We start from the raw sequence: 20,871 nt of genomic DNA, 5'->3' as shown, positions 1-20,871 counted from the left end.
TTTCAACCTCTGTCCTACACGCAGCATTTATGCCATAAGAAGCAGCTCTTTATTGAGAGTCTTTTCAAGGCGCCCCAATCATAGAGTCCTGATCAAAATGCTAAATTTGACTAAGGTTTTAGTATCACACTTGATCCATGGACTGTGGGAGCCTGCGTAAGCCATCAGCTTACCAAGTATCTCATGTCCTCCAGCAAGTCATTAGCTAACCAAGAGCAGTTTAGAGAAAGTCAGTTTTCTACTACCAGGATCAGAACTAGCATTTTTAATTCAGTTCTTAAAACTCTACTTTTTTTTTTCTGTTGGCATCATATGTCCATAAAGAGCCTCTTCCACAGTGGGCATGCCTCATCAGAGTGGCAATCCAAATTTAAGTGTGTGATCCAGTCACTCTCCTTTGTAGAGAAAAAAAAAAAAGATTTCTTTTCTAGCTCTTAAAACTTCTGGATGAGGAACTCTTCCATTTTACACAAGAAGGAAGAGAAGTTTGTATTTCATCCTCTGTCCTACAATGAGCATTAATCATGAAGATGAAGTCTCTTTGGGAGGAAAATAAATCCTGGCTGATATGGCCAAACCCTTTTGTTGTTGAATCCTGTATTTTCTTTTTATGAGATCAATGAACTTCTCCGTGGGTTGTTTCCATTTGGGGGCATGAAATGTGGGGCTTTAGAATCTCTGCTCAGTGGTCTCTGGTTGTGTGTGTCCATGGCCTGAGGGCGCTCAGAGGATTTATCTCGGAGGGGATGCTGATCAACCGTTCTGTTGCCGCTTGAGAAACCTAGGCAGGATGGTTCTCCTTGGGCTCTCGTGGCAAGTAGGAAAGAGCTGAAAGGAGTAGAAAACAGACTCCCTGACCACTCTGGTCCTACCTGGGTCCCAGGAGCTGGCCCTCTTCTGTCCCAGAGGTTCCTGCTTCTCCCCTTCTTCTTTGTCTCAATGGAGTGTGTTCGTGTTATTGGTGAGCTTCAGCCAGAGGGAGAGCCGCCAGCACCAGCAGCATAATTTACTTTCAGCTCAAAGTCTAAGACTCAAGGAATGATCTAAAACAATGATTAAGTCAGTCCTCTAAATTTTTGAAAGAAAGACTAGAGAAGAGGTCTGCTATGATTTCAACATTGTTCTGTGCAAATCAGGGGTACTGTTGAGGTATATTTTTCAACACAGTGTCCTGAAGCGTCAAGTCCTCTCATTGCTGCCTTTGGGTGTTGGCAGTTCAGGAGGGAGCAATGGAAATGATGAGGAAGGCAAGGAAGAGTGGAAATAGGTTGCTACAGCCTAATTCCTTATATTGTTTTAAACATCTACTTCCATTTATGTTGAACCAGAATATCCTCAGTGACACTGAACCTCTCTCTCCACTGTTCCAGTCTCTTCTGCAGCCTAGCAAATGCTGCTTCTACCAGGTATATTTCAGGGTTACTACCAAATTAACCACAGAGGCCAAGGAGCTAATAGGAGCTAGGGAACTCAACAGGACCCCCAAATATGACACCAGTAACTATTGTGAGGGCAATAGTAATGTTATTGTTTGGCCTTGGTAAAGTAATAGTGGATTTTCTATGATGGACTTGGGAACTGAGACTTTCTCTCTGACCCCTTGACTGTGTACACATCAATCTTGATGAAGACAAATTTATAATGCACAGCTAAGTCACTGCTAGCACCAGTGAAGACGAGAGTGCAATATAGTATTTACCAACAGAGCAACAGAGCCCCCCCATCCTCAATCTCTTGCTCACTGTCTTAGACACACACAAACACACACACACGCACACACACACGCACACACACACACTCACCCTTCAGAAGCACATCTTACATAGCACAGAGATGCATTGTCTCTTCATCCCTTGGGATCTACAGTAGACTCGGTAAACCTAGTTCATGCACTTCTTTTCACTGCACCTAGAGTAGCTACAAACTCTGACACCTGTGGACCTTGCGGGTGTTGTTCTTAGAACAAAATGCCCTCATGGGCTTGGGAATTGCAGAAATGTCATGTGTTAACTCTAGGCCTGGATTCTTCTTTTTCATTGACTCAATCAATCCCTGAGGAGGAGAGCAGGTACAGAGCAGTGGTAGGCTGTGGTGTTTAGTTTCTTTGGCTCCTGTCTCCTTTCAGCATCGGACTGCACAAATTCCATGCTGTCTTTCCTCCCCCTTTCTCTTAGTGAAAAACCTAGCAGTCATCATTTCCTTTATACAAGAACTGTTTTTCAGTGTTTCTTTTTTGTTCAGTCTGCTTAGTTTGTAAGTGTGAATGTAGATTCCTCTTAACGCTGGTCTGGAGGTTTTTCCGCGGATTTGTGATTTGGCAGATGACGGAGGGCATGTTTGACTTGTAATATAGATGCAGAATGGAAAAATCCGGTGCATGTAATACGGTCGCAGAGTCCCACAGACTGACCCACCGTGCCCCTCGGGGGGCCCTGCATTTCCCGAACTGCACAGATTCCTGCCTGTTGAACAACCAAGCATTGTCCTTACAGAAGTACAACTATACTAACTGGTATCGCACACAGCGATTTCCAAAGTGGTGATACTCAGAAATCCTCCATCCTGCACTTGTCAAGCTAGCCCTCTCCTGGCCCTGAGGTCCACGTTGCTTCCCATCCGGGGAAAGTACTCGACGTCTCCCCACTCTCCCTTCTCCCTTCCCTCACCTCACCGTCTTGATGTTCCTGGCCTGAGTGCTACCATTTGCTTACTGATAACAGTATACTATGAATTTTCATCCACAGCTTTGAGATGCTTACGAGGCTTTCCTGCTTCCCACCCAGCCCCAACCTTGGGACTTTTCCCACACTGATCCTCTGATCAGTCTGAAGCGGGAAAGCACACGGAAGCCGTGTACCAGTTTGTATAGTCGTGCCCTCTTGACCTGCCTCCTCTTGAACAAAGTAGCGTGTGCTGGGGGTTTGCATTGGCTGCTTGACACACACCAAGCCAATTCACCTGCATGCCAGAAAAAAAATTAACCCTTAGAGTACTGCTTCAATATTTTGGTTTAATGCTCTTGAATTTTGCCAGTTGAGCAACTGCTTCCTTCCCCAGATCAGAGTGCTGCCTGTAAGTCCTTATTTAGTCTAGCCAGAATGTCCACCAGGATCCTCTCCACCACAGCTTTCCTGAGATGCTCCTGGGTCCTTTATTATTAACCAACTGGTGGGTTTAAAAAATAAAGGTCCAAAACACAGCCACTGTGTTGAATTGAAAATGGGCTTCACTTCCATTGTGCTGGAGGGTGTGAGGGACTGATTTTAGCTTAGGATTGTGTCCTCTAAAAGAAAGAAGTCAGTTCTTTAAGGGTTAATATGAAATTAAGGAATTTGGTGGTCTCTTCTGCTTGTCCTTTCTCCAAGGTATCTGCATGATCCTCTTTAGATTCTTAGCTCAACTGTTGAATGATGATGAAAATAATACATGTTTAACGTGGCGAAAACACATAAAAGAACAAAAGACTGAATGGTTGAATGGAAAAGACCCCTTGGCAATGCTTGCTTGACGATCACAGTGGGTAGAAAGACCAAATGTTTTATTTTGTGAACATTCATTTTGTCCTCCACCCCAAGCCCCACCACTGCACAGCAACGTGGGAGACGTGACGATGCTTTTCATTTACCTCTTGCTTTTTCTTCTTCCTGTCTAATAGCCCAATAGAATCCTGCCAGAATTTCTACAAAGATTTCACATTACAGATCGACATGGCTTTCAACGTGTTCTTCCTTCTCTACTTTGGCTTGCGGGTGAGTGTGAACCACATGACAGGGTGGTGTGTTCAGTATCACGATGGGGCGTGCAGTGTCGTACCTGGGGCCCAGTCCCCATCAGCACCTGCTCTCACAGGCAAGATGAAGCCCTGTGTTTCCAGGGGTGACAGCAGACCCACATTCTGATTTTCAGTCCATGAGAGAGGCCATTCCTGGGTTCAGCATTTCCTGAAGTACATATTAATTTTGTTCCGAGGGGGAGAGACAGGGATTCAAGTAACTGTTGTACCTCTACCGGTCCACTGTTTCTCATCTCTCTATTCAAACATGAATGCATCGTTGCCTTAAATAGGAGGAAAAAAGTCTTCTGCTTTTAAAATTATGTTTATCAGTGCTCACTTAGTTGAATCGTGAGGGAACAGTGAGTTGTGAGGGTCAACTCAAGGGGGTTGATTGGCAGAATTTGGGGTTTGGGGGATTTATACTAGACCCTGTGTATGAAGGAGGCGGTACAGAATGTGGATTACAGAGATTGTGTGTGTGCATGTGAATGAAGGCATATGTATGCTTTATTTACAGTTATATTTATATTAGAGACTTTAAGAAGGGTGAGATCACCCACAGTTCCCTAGGATGCTGTTGAAAATCACAGAAAAACAGACCAGCTGATCTCCCCCCAGGGCCAACAGAGCATATTGTCACTTTCTAGAAAAGGCTGTGTACTGAATTCTAACATCAAAATAGCACGTGATTGGTGTAGACATGAGAAGAACATAACATCTCCCTCCAGGCCCCCATGAAAAACCAAAACATATCTTTTGGCGAAAGGGTAGCATTTGAATGCCGGCCCCATGCTTCTCATTTTTTCTCTCTTCTCTTTCCCCCAGTTTATTGCAGCCAATGACAAGCTGTGGTTCTGGCTGGAAGTGAACTCTGTAGTAGACTTCTTCACGGTGCCCCCCGTGTTTGTGTCTGTGTACTTAAACAGAAGTTGGCTTGGTAAGTCCATCTCTTTTATTTTCTTCTTACTGGTTCCTGAGCCGTGGCTGAAATCTAGCACCCAGGGTGCCTCAGAGGTACTGGGCTGTCCCCCCAGTAAGAAAGTTTTGTGTATTCATGTGAACAGCTCTTGGGGTTTTAGAAGTTGATGGTGCCAGTCCTCTTTGAGGATTTGCACAGGTAGTGCTTCAGAGAACGCAGTTTTATCCTTGTTGAAGCCCAGTGGTCATCACTGCCACAGCCAGAACCTCTACGTTTGTGGTTCTGTCACTTTTCATTCAACTGGGATTCAGGACTGGACAAAGAAGCCCAGGGGGACAAGGCCAGCTTTCCGAGTAGCTGGTTCAGGTGCCCCGGAAGGCCTGCCTGCCACAGTTATCTTCTATGTCCTTCTTAGTCTTGTGAAGAGTGGGACCTGCATGGTTTACTTGTAGTTGTGAGTTCTTTGTGGGACAGGATCAGGTAAAGTGTCTAGGATCACTCTCACCTGGAGAGAGATCAAGCCCCTTTCCTGTGTTAAAGGAAGGGCTTTTGCTGGTGCTGGGTTCACACCTCGCTTTCTGCCTCTGGCTGGCAGGTACTTCCTGTATCAGGACTAGGACCACTTTGGTGGGAAAGGTAACCAGCTCAGAGGATGGTCGTGGCAGCCAAAGGCTTAAAGAGGCTGCTTTGAGGTTCTCTTTGCTGCACAGAGTAATTTCTTCAGAACGCTCCTGCTTTCTCGAGTCTACAAGGAAAGAGTGGAGGCTGAAACAGGACTTTGAGGGCTATTTGTGGGTTCCTTTGTCTTTATGTTCATAAATTTTTGGTCTTTACCTAGTTTTTTCCCATATATATGTATTGTAGTTAGTGTAAACATTCAAAGATGTATAGAGAAACTATTAAGCATCTCTTCTGCCCGCATCCCTCACTGCCTTCTCCCTGGGATGCTCAGTGTTAGCAGAGTTCCACATCTCTCCTTCATGCGGATTCCACCATGAACAAACACGGATGTGCACATATAATACTTTTTTAGAGGTGGTGGTCTTTGTGCAAAATCATTGTATTAATCACATCGCACTGCACTTTGGCTGTCTTACTGCCTGATAACTGATTGCCATTCCTTCAACTCTGTGATGATTTGTTTTAAAACAGTTGCACAAAAAGCCCATACGTTGCTGTACCGCATTGATTCAGCCATAACCCCAATGATGCACCTCCTGATTGTTTTCTAGTATAAACAGTGGTTTGGTAAACACTCTCATCCACATATCTGTGCAATTCTATCTCTGTAGTTAGTTCCAGGTTCCAGGAAGAGGACTTGCTGAATCAAAGAGTATGTGTATTTTAGTTTGAACAGATATTAATGGATAACTTTTCAAAAATGTTGTATCAATTGTGTTTCCACTAGCAGTATGTCTTTTTGTCCTTGCTAGTACTGTGAACTTATTATATGCCTTGTATCAAGTATTTTAAAAAGACACATCTTTTATATGTAACATATGCAGTAATCACATGCATGTGTGTGTATGCCCCAGTGTGTGTGTATCTTATACAGATTCTGCTTTGTACTTGTTTTCTCATTAGAATTGTATTCACTTGTTCAGTGGAAACATTTTCTTTTGTGACCTGAGATGTGCTTGCTTGGATGGGGTTTTCTTTCCAGCGTGATGAGACCATTAGAGCCACGTACCACTGAGAAGCATCCCAAGTGTGTGTTCATGTGCTCTGGTGCCTGGGGTCCCAGTCCCTTCAGCTCAGCTGACTTTGTCACCTGGGGAACTCACCTTTCTTCCCTTGGCCTGCTGTTTTTCATCTGTAAAATAGAGATTGGGCCAGATGATGTCTAAAAGTTTCTTTTGGCTCAGAAAGTCTCCAAGACTTTTACATCATTCATGGGCAATTTGAGAAAATTTGGGATCTTGGTTGTTGTGGAGGACTGAGAAGTCAGTGAAATTAAATCACCAGTGTACCTGGGTCAGCATTATATATGGACTGCTCGCTGGGGCTCCTTCTAAACCATCTTGTTGCAAAGAGTTCACACACACACACACACACACACACACACACACACACACACACACACACACATACACACACACACACACACACACATATGCACACCTATCCCAAACAAATAGACAAGGAAAAAAGGAAGGGAGGGAAGAAACAGGGGAGGAAGGAAGTGGGAGGGAGGGGGAGAGACAGATGGAGGGAGGAAAGGAAGAAGTAAAGAAGCAAGAAAAAGAACCTGCCTTCTCTTCTTGGCTGTGCTCTAATTCCTCTGTGCACTTGGACAACCACTTTGTTTTTCTGAACCCTCAATTTTCCCATCAAAAAAAATGGGAGGTTTGGACTGAATTACGTTCTGGTCCTCCTACTTCCTGCATCTGACTTTTATGTCAGGGTCCCTTGTGATCCTAGATGTTGGAGGGGACCCCTTCCTGATGGTGGTGGAGACGTCCCTCCTCTGCAGCTAGCAGGTCTCACCCCAGGTGAGGGTCTGGAGCCGGGTCTCCTTTGCTGTGAGTGAGATGCTCCCTGGAAAGTCTTAGTGTCAGAAGGGCTTGGACCCTGCCTTTTTGTGGAAGATGACATCCTGATTTTTGGAGGTATGTTCTGATCTAGTGAAAATCTATCCAAGTGAACAGAAAAAGGGAAGAAAGAGAGAAGGGAGAAGTAATGAGAGATACTTTGTATCAGCTGTGGTTGCTATTCAAGAAGACATGCTCTAAAATGTGCTTTAATCTGTTAATGAATTGAACAATATTTATAAAGCACCTACTATGTGCCGGGCACTTTTCCAGATGATTAGGAAACAACAGTGAAGAAAATAGACTGCATCCCACATCAGCTCATCCCAGTGTCGCCCTCTGACGTTGCACGGGGGAAGAACAGGATTAAAAACAAGCCTAATGAGTAAATTATGTAGTATGTTAGAAAGTGCTATTGAGCCTGGAAACAGAAACCAGCAACCTTTTGGGCTATGAAATAATAACAACAAATCACCTTTCTCCTCTTGTTGGAGAAAACACCTTTAATGAGAGGCTTTTGGCTTGTTGGTAACTAAGCCCCTTGGCTAAAAAATCCAAAACTGGTCTGCCGGTTATGGTAGAGAATTCAGTATAATAATATTTCAAGGAGGTTCCCGTGTCTGATTTAATCCATGGGTTATTACACCATGAAACACTTATGGTACCGATGAGCTCCAGAGATAAAAATGAACATTCCCATGAGGTATGGCTTATAAAGTAAAAGGAATCATCCCATTAAACAGGGTGTTTCATGAAGTGCTGCCCTCCTCTCAGAAAATGAAAAGGCACTGCTTTGACGGGCTGAGGTTTGGGAGAAGATGCAGGAACCTGAGGTCGATCCAGTGCTGCAGGAGCCCTGCCGGGAGCAGAGGGCTTGTCTGTAGCTGGCACCACGGGGGGTAAAAAGCAGTATGAACACCATGCCCCCACCCTTATTTCTGCTAGAGCATCACTCACATCACGTTAGATTTCCTATTGTTCGTATATAATTGCCTATTACAGAGGAGAATATTTATTGACTTTTCTGCATGCATCATGTTAGCCCACTGGACAGGGTTTTAATAAAAACAGCTATTTATTCCAGTTGTACTAGGTGTGGGGCACTCTGATAAGCCCCTTGCGTATGTGAAGTGACCTAGTCCTCGGAGTAAACCTGTGAGGAAGGAATTATTGTCCCCATTTTACAGATAAGGAGATGGAGGCTCAGAGAGGTTAACTCTCTCATCCAGTGTCCCACAGCCTGGGAGTGGGGGACGGTGCTTTACCCATGATCTGGTCTGACTTTATGTCTGTTCTCGTATGTGGCTCTTCTGCCTCTGTCCTTACCCTTGAGAGATCTGGGGTTTTGAGGACTGGGTTGGGAATGACTGAGCTGTCTTTATGCTGGCACCCCTCCGTCTCCTCTTACTCACAGAAGCTTCCCTTCAGACAGGCAGGGAGGGGAAGAGATCTTATTTAAAAGCACCCAGCCCATGTTTCCTCTTCTTCCTAGTCTTCCTCATCCATCTCCAGTTTCTAGAATTGCCATTCAGATCAGGGAAACACACAGAGCTAGCGTGGAGTCTCCTGAGTCCCAGGGTACCTTAGCGACTTCGAGATTGGACCTGATCCACCTGAGAGAGAGAGAGAGAGGGAGAGAGAGAGAGGGCTGGGGGCTCCTACAGGTTCTCAGTCAATAGAGCTGAGTGGGTCAGAGCCAAGTTTTGGGCTCCACCACCTCAGCTCACATGGTGGCTCAGCCTCTTGCTAACAGGTCGCTTTGAGCAAGGTCATTTTCCCTGTCTTAAACTCAGTCTTCTCACCTGTGCAATGGGGACAATATTAGCGCTCGTCTCAGAGCATTGTCATGGGGTTCAGTGAAGTTGTGAGTAAAGGACCGCGTCCATGGGACCAGCTTAATGAACAGAAGCCATGATTATCCCCAGCCTCTCTTTCTAACCCATCATCTCTGAAAGCCCCAGAGAAGAAAACAAACCAGAATGGAACCAAAAATAAGGCAGTGGGATGTGAGGACATCCACGTCGGCAGGCGGCAAGTCGCTACTTATTTTAATTCCTGTTCCCACACACCAGCTTATTCACAAAATCCTTATCCTAGCTCCCTAAAATAAATGTACCTTGAAATGCGAGATGGATCTTATTTTGAGACTTGAATAACATGCTCCAGGGAGAACTCTTTTGTCTGTTTGTCTCATTCTTGTGGGAACTATGTCCCCAGGGTAGGTCACTGGGCTGTGCCTCCTTTGTTTGCTTTTTTATGTGTTTTTATCGAGGGCCAGCTTGTGTGGTTAAAAGAAGAGAGTAGAGGAAAAAACAAGAATGCGCTCACTGGCCGGTCATCTACCTGGCTGTTACTGAGAACCTACTGTGTATTCAGCCCTGGAATAAAAGGAGCAGATGTTTGGCCACCTTCTTTCCTAGTTTTACTGTGATTTCCAAAATGGTCCCTTCTTCTCTGACTGATGAAATGAGAGGATGGTCAGGAGCCCCAGTCATTGAACTGTGGTCAAAAACTAACCCTGGTTCTCTGGTCTGCATTAGACCTGGCCTTAGACCTGAGACCTTTTAGCAAACTCTGGGAGAAAATAGAAACTTCTGCTTAAAAAATAGAAAAAATGAGTTAGTGCCCAGTCATAGGGTGATTTAGGATATCTGCTTAGAAACATATGCCCAGGCAGCCCCTTTTTGTGTCAAAAGGTGATCCGAACAGGACTATTAAAAAAAAAAAAAGCACAGATTCTTAAAAACAACAGCAAACAACAACGGGACAAAACATAGTTCCTATTTGAGACCAAGGTTTCAATTTGGTTTTGGAACCAAAATAAACACACATGCAGCAACAGCAGGTAGCACCACCCGCTGTATCATTACCTCTGAAATTGCGAGGTAGAGGCTGCAAGGGCCGCAGGAGTTCAGAGGAGAGAGGGCTCGTGTGGGCGGAGGAAAGCGAGGTGGCTTCTGCGAGGGGCAGGGGTTCAGCTGAGGCCTGTGCTGATGGGTGAGACAGGCAGGGCGGGAAGCAGCGAGCATTCCTAGGAGACGGGAGCCTCCCTGTCTGGAAAATGACAAGCGCCCCTGGATGGTAGTAGCCTCTGGGATGAGAAGGTGTTTTTACAGCGTGCCACCAGCCTCACGACCCTGCCAGATGGATGTTTCAGTGTCCTGTTGCCACTATAACAAGCTGTCACAAACGCCGTGCCTTAACACAACACAAATCTATTGTCTTGCAGTTGTGGAGGTTCGAAGTCCAACATAGGTCTCTTTGGGCTAAAATAGAAGTGTCTTCAGGGCTGTGCTCCCTTCTGGTAGCTCGGGGGAAGATTCCACGTCCTTGCTTTCTCCTACTTCTGGGGACCTCCCACGTGCCTTGGCTCTTGGCCGCTTCCTCCGTCTTCCAAGCCAGCCACAGTGGGCAAGGACCTTCTCACCTTGCGTCTCTCCCATCTTGCTTTCTGTCCTCACCTCTCTCTGCCTCTCTTTTCTGTCTCCCTCTCCTACTTTTAAGGACCCCTTGTGATTACATTGGGTCCACTTGGATAACCCAGGGCCCCCTCCCCACGTCAAGGTCAGCTGATTGGAAATCTTCACTTCTCTGCTACCTTCATTGCCTTTTGCCATGTAAGTTCTCATATTCACACATTCTGGGGATTAGCATGGATATTCCAGCGGGTCATTATTCTGCCTACTAACAGGGGTATTATTATTATTCCCATTTTGCCAAAGGGGAAACTGAGGCTCCAAGGGAGGGAGTAAGTGACTTGCCCGAAGTCAAGAACCAGGGAAAATTAGGACTGTTCAGACCTGCCAGGGGCTCCACGTAGCCCTTTGGAGTCCAAAGTCTCCAGTAGGCATTTAGGGCCCTCTGTGCCCTTGACTCTTCACACTCTTCCAGCCTGTCATGGGAGGAGACCGTTGGGGACATTCCGTTTGGAGCCCAAGACACCCCCCACCCACCTCCTTTCTATGTAGTATTGTGGGGTTTTTTTCTTTCCTGGCAACAAATGAATTACTAGATAGATGTGCTTGTTATCGTTGTTCTTAAGCAAGTTACAGTGAAGTCTGGGCGCCCCTTCCTGTGGGGCTGTTGCAACTAAGAAGAACTTGTTCAGTCTGCATATCCTTTGCTTAAAAGCCCTCTTTCATTAGATCTCATGCTTTCTTGCTTTTCTGGAGTTTACTTAAGAGTAGAGAGAAACAGTTTTGGAAGCCAGATGAGTGACCAGTTGTGAGAGCGTGTCGCCATTTCGCCAAGGAAGGTGACGTGTGGGGTCAGAATACCACTTTCCCCTTTAGTGCTCGGTCTTTCAGGGGCTCACTTGAAGTACCAGGAGTCTCTGTGTTGTCTGTGCACTTCATAGGGTGTCTGGACCCAAAGCCACTCCCTTGCTTGAAGAACCCCACAGCAGGTGAGGGGAGCTTCGTATCAGGACCTTCAGTGACTAACCTCTGCATGGGGTGAGAGTAATTAAGGGTGAAAGCCATGCACCCCAATGCTCATAACAGCACTGTTTACATTAGCTAGGACATGGAAGCAACCTAAATGTCCATCCACAAGTGAATGGATAAAGAAGTTGTCATACACACACACACACACACACACACACACACACACACACACACACACATGCACATACATACATACATACATATACATACATACAATGGGATACTCAGCCATAAAAAAGAGTGAAATAATGCCGTTTGCAGCAACATGGTTGGACCTGGAGATGATCATACTAAGTGAAGTCAAATAGAGAAAGACAAATATCATATGATATCACTTATAGGTGGAATCTAAAAGAAAGACACAAATGAACTTATTTACAAAGCAGAAACAGACTCACAGACATAGAAAACAAACTTATAGTTACCAAACGGGACAGGGGCACAGTGGAGGGATAAACTGGGAGTTCGAGACTTGCAGACACTAACTACTGTATATATGTGTGCAGACTCATAAAGTATGGGGGGGATACAAGAAATCAAAACTGACTTTTTGTAGATAGCCTTTACATTTATTTAAACTGTTTCAATGCCAGTGTGTATTCTACAAAAGAGAATAGTTTTGATAAAGTCACTGAAGAGTAGGTGCTGGTGTTACACATTTTTTATAAAAAGAAAAAAGGCAAATAAATTTTACATAGTGAAATCATATATATATATATAAATAGATGAACAAGGCCCTACTGTGTAGCCCACATACTATATTCAATATCTTGTAATGGCCTATAGTGAAAAAGAATATATACATTTGCAACGGAATCACTATGCTGTACACCAGAAACTAACACAACGTTGTAAATCGACTATACTTCAACTAAGAAAAAGGAGTAAAAGCCTTTGACTGGTTTCACTTTCAGAACATCAGTACTTTTTAGTGTATTGAGGTTCAGAAAAAAATGAAACAAAATGAAAAATAAAAAGCAGAGTGTGATTTGGGCCTGGAGTGGAGGCAGTGCCAGGCACACAGCCCTGCCTCCCTGCCTCCCTTTCTCCTGAGGCTTCCGGCCCAGCCCCAGCAGGCTGCGTCCGCCCCGCTGCGTCTTCCCTGAGTGAGTCTCTGCCCACCTCTCTGGAGGTCACCCCTCTCCTCATTGATGCGCAGCTCCAACCCCACCTCCTGTGTGAAGCTTTTCCACTCTCCCAGTTGGAATGAATTCCTCTCTGACCTTAATTTACTTTGTCTTGTGATTAATGCTGTAAGAGCAATGTGACTGGTCTGTTTGCTATCAGTTGGAATTCAAGTTCTACGGGTAGTGTGGCAGGACCTTGACCATCTTGGTGGTTTGCTTGTGTCCCCGGTGCCTGGAACAGTGCCTGACACATCATTTGTGCTTGCTGAGTGAATGAATGAGTGTCTTCTTACAAGCATGATAATAATGAACAATTATTGATTGCTTATTAAGACCAGACACTGGGCTCAGCATTTCTTAGGCATTACCTCAGTTAGTGTTCCCAGCAATCCAGTGAGTAGATACTTCTAGCCCCATTTTACAATTTAGGAAGCAGAGGTTTGGAGGTTAGGTAACTTCCTCAGGTAGTAAAGAGTAGATCCAGGACTTAGCCCAAGTCGGTCTGATTCTGGAGCCTGTGCTCTTAAAATGACTCAGCCAGGGGTTCTCAAAGTGTGGTTTGCCAAATGTGGTTCCCAGGTCAACAGCATCACCTGAAAACCTGTTAGAACTGCAGATTCTTAGTTCCCAACCCAGACCCAGTGAATCAGAAACTCTGAGGGTTTGATCCAGCAACCTGTGTTTTACAAGTCCCCCCGGTCACCTTGATGTTCATTCAATTTTGAGAACCACTGTCCTAGGCTATGTGGTTCTCAGAATGTTGTCCCTTAAAATCCCTGATGAGCCTTTAAAACTCACGATGTTCAGGCCAAACCTCCAACCAATTAAGTGAGAGGATGTGGGCTGGGAGTGGAGGCAGTGACCCAGGCTCTGCATTCTTCAACACCCACAACTGCATCTAAAGTGCAAGATGGTCAAGAACCTCCTGTGTTCGCCCTCAGCTGTGAATGTTGGGTTCATTTGTCCCCAGAGGAGTGCTTCCTAAACTTCAGTGCACAGGCGAGGCACCAGGAGACCTTGTTAGAGGGGAATTTCTGATTCATGAGGTATGGGGTGGGGTTGGGGACTCTGCAGTTCTACAGACTCTCAGGTGGTTCTGCGGCTTCAGGCCTGGGGACCAGGCTTTAAGTAGCAAGGATGTCCAGTCTAAACCGTGCTGTCCAATATGGTAGCCACTGTTCACATCTGGCTACTTAAATGGAGATTCATCAAAATTAAATAAAAACTCTGTTTTTCAGTCATGGTAGCCACATTTCAAGTACTGAGTAGCTCCATGTGACTGGTGGCTAAGGTACTGGAGGGCACAGATACAGAGCGTTTCCATACAGAGCGTAGAAGAGTCTCTTGGACCCTCTGCTCAAGGATATGAGTTCTGTGAAAGAAAGCACAAAGCACTAGGGACTTTTACTTTGTGTACACCTGGAACACTCTTGCAGACAGTGGAAGCTTAACAAATGCTTATTGATATTATTTTTAGTGAAAAGACCAATGTCTATACAAAGTCTGTATCTAAAAGAAAAGTAAATAGCTTTCTTGGACGGATGCTAGAGAATTCATTAGAACAGTGTCAAAATGAACCCCTCACCACCCCACCCAAATTGAATTAAATGTACTTTAGGCCTAGGTAGGCGAAAAGGCACAAAAGAGGCCCTGGGCCCATCTCCGGCCCCAGCTTCATCCTCGGGACTCTCTCACAGCTGCTGAAATGGCCTTTTTGGCTCTGGTTCCCCCTGCAGGACTGTCCCGGACTCTGCTGCGTTAGAGTGAGATTAAGTCTGCGAAAGAGGGACCGGGAACGATAAGCTCCAACTCACAAGGGCGGTTTGTGGTTAGCAGAGGGGTGGGCACACTCACTTTGCCCTGCGTGGGCTCAGCCACTGTGACCAAGGGAGTTCCAGGTCACAGTGCCCCAGGCCTGGAAGGAAGGGCCTTCCCGAGTCTGCAGGGTTCACCTGCTCCGTAACCCATAACCCGAGGCGGCTGCACTCCAGATTCTCTAAAGCCCAGAGCCTTCTAAGTAAGCCCCTCCCTGCAGTCAGTGGTTGTGAGGCCTCTCTTTTCCGGGTGGGATGTGTTTGGGGGCAGGGAGAGAGGTTGGGAGGGAGAGAGGTTGGGAGATAGAGAGCTCTAAAAGAGAGAGCTCTTCTGTGACCAGAACAGAGTTGGATGTGTTCGTATTATACATCTCTGTGTGTGTATGTGTATGTACGTATATGCGTGTACATATGCAATAGTCTCAGGTCTTCTTCCAAACAAGACTAGGAAATCGGTGTCATTTTTAGCCCCATTTTACAGATAGGGAATCCGAACCATAGAGAGGTTCAGTAACTTCCCTAGAGTCACAATGTTGGGAAGTGGCAGTACCAGGCTTGGGACTCAGACAGTCTGCCTCCAGGGTCCATGTTCCTCAATGCTGTATTATGCTCAAGCTATAAGCTTATCCAACCAATCATTACACTAAAAAAACTAGTCTAACAGTCCAATCAGATCAAAGACTAAAATACAGCTTCTACCTTTCTCCAGTCCCCTGACAAAAGGCAGAGAGACCCTAACAGAATTTCATTGGTACTTTCAGGTGAGAGAGGAAATTAAGAAGAAGAGTAACTCATTCCTTTTTTTTTTTTTTTTTTTTTTTTGGAAAAATTGAGTTGATGATTTCTGTAACTTACCAGCCTCCAAACTACTTTTTAAAAAAAATAGCCTCCTCTTCTGAGTGTCTTAGTTTTTTCTATACAAGCAGCAAAATAAGTAAAAATAACCCATGCTACTATTGTTAGTCCATCCTGAATGGACTCTCATGTTAGAGATTACTCTTTGTCTGATCTTATATTCTGGGGAAAAAAACGCACTGGCACCATGCATCTTGGGGATAGCATCGAGACTGGATTGCGTCGGACAAGAGAAATGGGCTCATTAAGTGCTGTCCCTGAGATTGAGTTCTGAAGAAAGCAGACCCTGCAAAGTGGACCGCTGCCAGTTTGGGTGCTTTTCCGGAAGCCAATTGCTGCTCCAGTAGCTGCTGTAGCAGAAACTGCTTCTGCAGAAATGGTTCCCCTGTAGGAGATTTCCAGTCGTGTTCCCTTGGTATTGCATTGTCAGGGACGTGCTTTAAATAAGATGCCCTCTGTAGGTAGAAGAGATTCTAAATCCTCCCTGACGTGCACAGCTCGTGATGTGCCAAATTGGAAATAACATTCTAAAATGAATGTCTTCAAGGAACAAATGCAGCAGTAGGTTTTCATCGATGCCAAACCCTCTCCAGATGGCTGTACTTCATCTAGGGTATTATTGGAACAGCCTCCCCAAGCAACCTAAATCTCTAGGACTGGGTGGATATTTACCTTCCCGTCATCTTCAAAAAATAGATGCCTCGATTCTTCTGGATGAGATCAGGGCCGTGGTGGATTGACCTGGCAGTCTGAGCTGGTGGGGTGAAAATGAACACTGGGAAGCAACTCCGAGACACTGATGCGTTTATTCAACTGAACACCTACTATGTGCAACCCACTGATTCCTGGGGGGAGTGGCTTACAGTTGGGTAGCTCTGCCTTTAAGATGTTGGTAATTTAATTAGGTGGGTACTTTATAAGGAAGAATGAACAATAAATGTATAGGAATTCAGAGGAGGAACAGAGGGAGGAAAGTTGGCCAGCCCAGCCCAAAGTAGATTCCACGTATCTCAGAAGTAAGCATGTTCCTCCCAGAGCAATGTTAGGCCAGCATGTCACCTGGGAGCTCATTAGAAGTGAAAATTCTCAGGCCCGCACCCAAACCTATAGATTCTTTTGGGGGAATTTGGTTTAATAAATTATCCAGGTGATTTTGATACATGCTGAACTGTATATCAGATACACTCATATATTAGTGTACATTAGTGTCGATTATAATATGCTTGGCAGTATATTAGAATCACCTGGGGAGCTTTGAAACTTCCCACCCTGCCCTCAACCCCTTCTTTCCTCAAGCCAGGCTATCTTTCAGACCAAGTACATCAGAATCGCTGAGGTGGAACTCAGCCATCAGAGTGTTCTAGAGTTCCCTGGGTAATTCTAACCTGCACCCCAGGTTGCGAAGCCCTGCACAGGGGTGGTATTTCCATCAGGAGCATGCCTGAATACCTGAGAATCTTAAAAAACAAGAACAAAAACATGTGAGCCCCTTCCCACCTCTACTGAGGCAGACCCTCTGGCCATGATTAAGGACGGTTGCTTTAGAACATGGACACGGCAGATTCTAGACAGATCAGTGGTTCTCCAACTTGAGCATACATAAGAATCACCTACAGGGCTGGTTAAAACACAGAGTGCTGGGCCCCATTCCCAGGGGCTCTGATTCAGTGCATCTGGGGTGGGGCCTGAGGATTTGCTTTGCTGACAAGTTCCCAAGCCATGGCTAATGCTGCTCGTCTGGGGCCACACTTTGGAAACCACTGGTCCAGCCTAGCATGAGGCTGAACTTGAATTCTGGTAGTGACTGCTATGCCAGTTTCCAGGATTCTCACATTCTAGTAAACCTTTCTATTTTTGTGTGCCAAAATATCAAGTATCTTTATTGATGTAATCCCTTATTTCAGGACGTTTTCTAAATTAAAACCTGAATCATTTACATCTTGAGACATACTCAGCATCTTATATTCCACATTATAATTGAAACTTGATCAGAGGGACCCTCTTTAGAAAGCCCTCCGATCTTTCCCACGTAACCCTATCCTGAGGTATCCCAAGTCCTGGATTCCTGGTGAGAGGAAGGACCCTTGTTTGTGTTTATCAGCCGTTCATATTTCCTTCAGAGCCGGTCTGGGTTGCTCTCTCTTCCTAAACTCTCTTGAATTGGGATAGTGTTGGCTCATGAAGGAAAATAGGAAGAGGATGTGTTGGAGATTTGGGAAGACAAGGGAAGGAGGGAGATCCCAGGTCCAATTCCCTCGCTTCCCTCAAGCTTGCCCTTCTCCCTCCTCCGGGACAGGGTCCCTCAGCCCCCTTCTCCAAGGAAGGATTCTGTTGAGTCTGAACTCTCTCCACCCCCAGGATAATTTATTTTAACAAACATTCTCTCACAGTCATCCTATCTGGAGACACTGGACCTGGGCAGAAGGAAGGGCAGATGAGGGGTGATGAGCAGAGCCCCATCGTTAAATAAACACCAAATACAAGTGTGATACCATATTGCTCCCATGTGACAATCACGAAATTCAGCCTCTCTCTTTAAGGTCAGATAAGAATTTAGCAACCCACCCCATAAAGGGTACATTCACTTGTTGTCTCCTGGGTGGATTGCACAACATCCTCCTGGCCAGACTTGGGGCACAGCAAGCTCTTCCTTTTTATAAAAACTCAGTTTCACAGTCCTTGGCCTTTATATGTTAATCCAGCCTCCCTTTCCACTCCTGTTTCTGCCTCTCTGTGAATTTCTCCCCTCTTTTCTCCAACCAGTCTACTTACCAGCCACCCCTACCCCAATCGCAGATACATCCCATCGCCACAATTTCGGTGGTTCCCCCGTCTAGCAGGCGCTCTCTGTCCTCTCTCAATACTTCCTTGCATTCAACCAGTTATGATCTGGCCTCTTCTGAAACCATTATCATCTGACTCTCTAATGGGTGGTCTACTGATGTTGCTTTTTTTTTTTTTAAATAAGTGATATGTACAAGTCCTGGTTCATTGTCTAGATCAGAAATTGGCAAATCTGGCTTACTGCCTGTTTTTGTAAATAAAGTTTTATTGAAACACAGCCACACCCATTTATTTACATATTGTCTTTGGCAATGAGGCAGAGACTTAGGGCTCACAGAACCTAAAAGATTTATTAGCTGGCTCTTTACAGAAAGTTTGATCTGACCCCTGCTCTAGATCAGCAGCTTATGTATTCTTGCTTTTCCCTCTAAAGTCTGGTGTGGTGCTCTGCACATAGTAGCTACTACTAAGTTTGGATAAACTGGGCATTTTTTTCTCTATAGGAAATGGCCATCTTAGACTATTTCCCTCTTACTACATCCGTTGTCCACTATCATTACAAAGCCAATAACTTGGAATCTGTTGACAACACTGAACAGGGTACAGCAGATTAACAATGTTCTTCATGTAGTAGGTGAATATCTTAGGTAACTTAAAACACTGTCTCTTGAATTTGAAAACTGAGTCTGAAGTCCTTTTCCAAATGTTACGGCCACTGGAGCAAAGTGCACATTGTCTGAGGACTTCTTATCCCCATTTTTTTTTAATTCATTTTAGGCAATATGCCTTTGGTTCCCTCCTGTTGATCTAGTCTGGTGGAGAGGAAGGACCAGGCTCGATTGCAAACACAAGGGGACCCATGGGAAGTGCAGATGCCACATGCTTTTCTCTGCACTCACTGCCCCAAGTGTCTGCCTCTTCAGTAACTCAGTGGCTCTCCCCAGCCCCTGACTGCAGCGCCAGAGCATTTTCCAGGCCACTGTTCTGCAAAGATTTGCTGTGCAATTCTGCCATCTAATGAGAGAAAGTAGGAATGGAAACCATAGTAGCTGCTGTCCCCAGAATCCTTTCTCTTTGAATCCTGGTGAATTAACCTCAGCTGAAGTCAGGTTTAAGTTTTTGATGCTGAAAAGATAACCAACCCCTCAGAAGGTCCCCAGACTATGTGGAGAAGCCCCCACCCCCAAAGTCGAATGTCAGTCCACTAGCTAGGATTTTGAGAAGTGGGCATATACATTCAGGCTAAGCACACTGAAACCACTCCCCTTAGAAAACTGTGGACATCCAATGCAGGTCTAGGAGGGAACTCCAGACTGAAGATGTTACTGTTTCAATTGCTTATATAATCTTTTTAAGCCCAGTAGGGTATTTTCCTCCCATCTTTTGACTGAATTGGTTTTCAGATTTGAAAGAAATCTTGAAATGAACTGTCACTTTCCTTTTTGCTTGTCAAGCTGTCAGCTTCCAAAAATGAAAGAATGCAGAGATTCTGCATAGACATGTTTGTCAAACCTAAATAGGAATAGGAACTTTATTAATAAAGTTGAGTGTAGTCACAACATGTGTACCTCAGTAGAGCAGCACTGATAGAGGAAACAGAACTATGGTGTTAAAATGAGATGCCACAGTGTTAGTAAATATTCTTATTTCATTCTTTCCTCCTGGGAGGTGAGTTAGCACACAGTTACCATTGATTACCGTTGGGTGGGTTTCCAAGGTCATTTATGTGGAAGATAATAGAGTTTTTCATATGATTTGCTTTCAGTCCCTTAACAGATACAGAATAAGATGAAAAGAGGTTTAAAAAAAAAAAGTCATGATTTTTTTTCCCCTGAGTTATCATTCCTTGCGTCCACTCATTTTTAAGGGGGAAAAAAGCCTTTTTTTTTTTTTTCCTGTTCTGACATTTCTGTCATTTCCTTTGACTCTCTGGCTGGACTTCAGCAAAGCTGAAAAAACATGTATATTTTAGATGGAAAAAAAAAGATGGGAAGAAACCAGAAGACGATCGAGAGCCACAACACAGGAGAAACAGCACCCTGGATGCCCTCTTGCTATATGGAAGGTTTTAGAGTTTTCAAGGAGGAAACACATTCAGATAGTTGGCTCTGTTATTACGGGGCTGATGGGAATCCTGGAAGCATTCGAGGTTGGTCAAGGGGCCACTCCGGTTGCCGGGCTCTGGCTGCTGTAGAATGAGGCAGCTAACAGGGCGAGAAACACAAACACCAGGGGTGCAGAACTTCTTTTGCCCAACCCATTTCCATGTAGTGGTGTAGGTAGCCAAGAAAAACAGCTGCTTCTGGAGGCGAAAAGACCTAGGGAATCATCCTGGAATTAAATTTTCAGATCCCCCGTGGGATCCAGGATCTTGAAAAAAGTGATCAGTAGCATGTGTATGTACGTGTGTCTGTGTGTGTGTCCTGGAGGATGGGGGGTGGTGATTTCTGTGTCTATCTGTATGTGCATTAAAATAGCCACCCGTGTTGAAATCACATTCTAAAAATGTGTGTGGACAGAAAACCTTCATGATTCTCAGCTAATGGGCCAGTTTATGAAGCTAGCATCATCTCTCTCCTCTGCTGTTGTGTGTTCAGCCTGGCCACCCTTTATGCTAAAGA

At 45.0% G+C, this 20,871-nt stretch overlaps 1 protein-coding gene across 15 annotated transcripts in view; it reads left to right on the top strand.

Moving 5' to 3' along the window:
* KCNMA1 (potassium calcium-activated channel subfamily M alpha 1) overlaps positions 1–20,871 on the top strand; it is a 705,404-nt gene that overhangs the window by 418,018 nt on the left and 266,515 nt on the right. For all 15 annotated transcript variants that reach the window (XM_045522775.2, XM_045522776.2, XM_074374290.1 and 12 more), the window contains exons 4-5: positions 3,656–3,749; positions 4,601–4,712. In XM_045522775.2, the coding sequence (XP_045378731.2) occupies positions 3,656–3,749; positions 4,601–4,712 (206 nt within the window). The remainder of the gene's footprint in view (positions 1–3,655; positions 3,750–4,600; positions 4,713–20,871) is intronic.

The sequence above is a fragment of the Camelus bactrianus genome, chromosome 11 (genome assembly GCF_048773025.1).
Source record: "Camelus bactrianus isolate YW-2024 breed Bactrian camel chromosome 11, ASM4877302v1, whole genome shotgun sequence".
Taxonomy (NCBI): Eukaryota; Metazoa; Chordata; class Mammalia; order Artiodactyla; family Camelidae; genus Camelus; species Camelus bactrianus.
The sequence above is the reverse complement of the archived record's forward strand: the minus strand, read 5'-3'. Positions and strand labels throughout refer to the sequence as shown.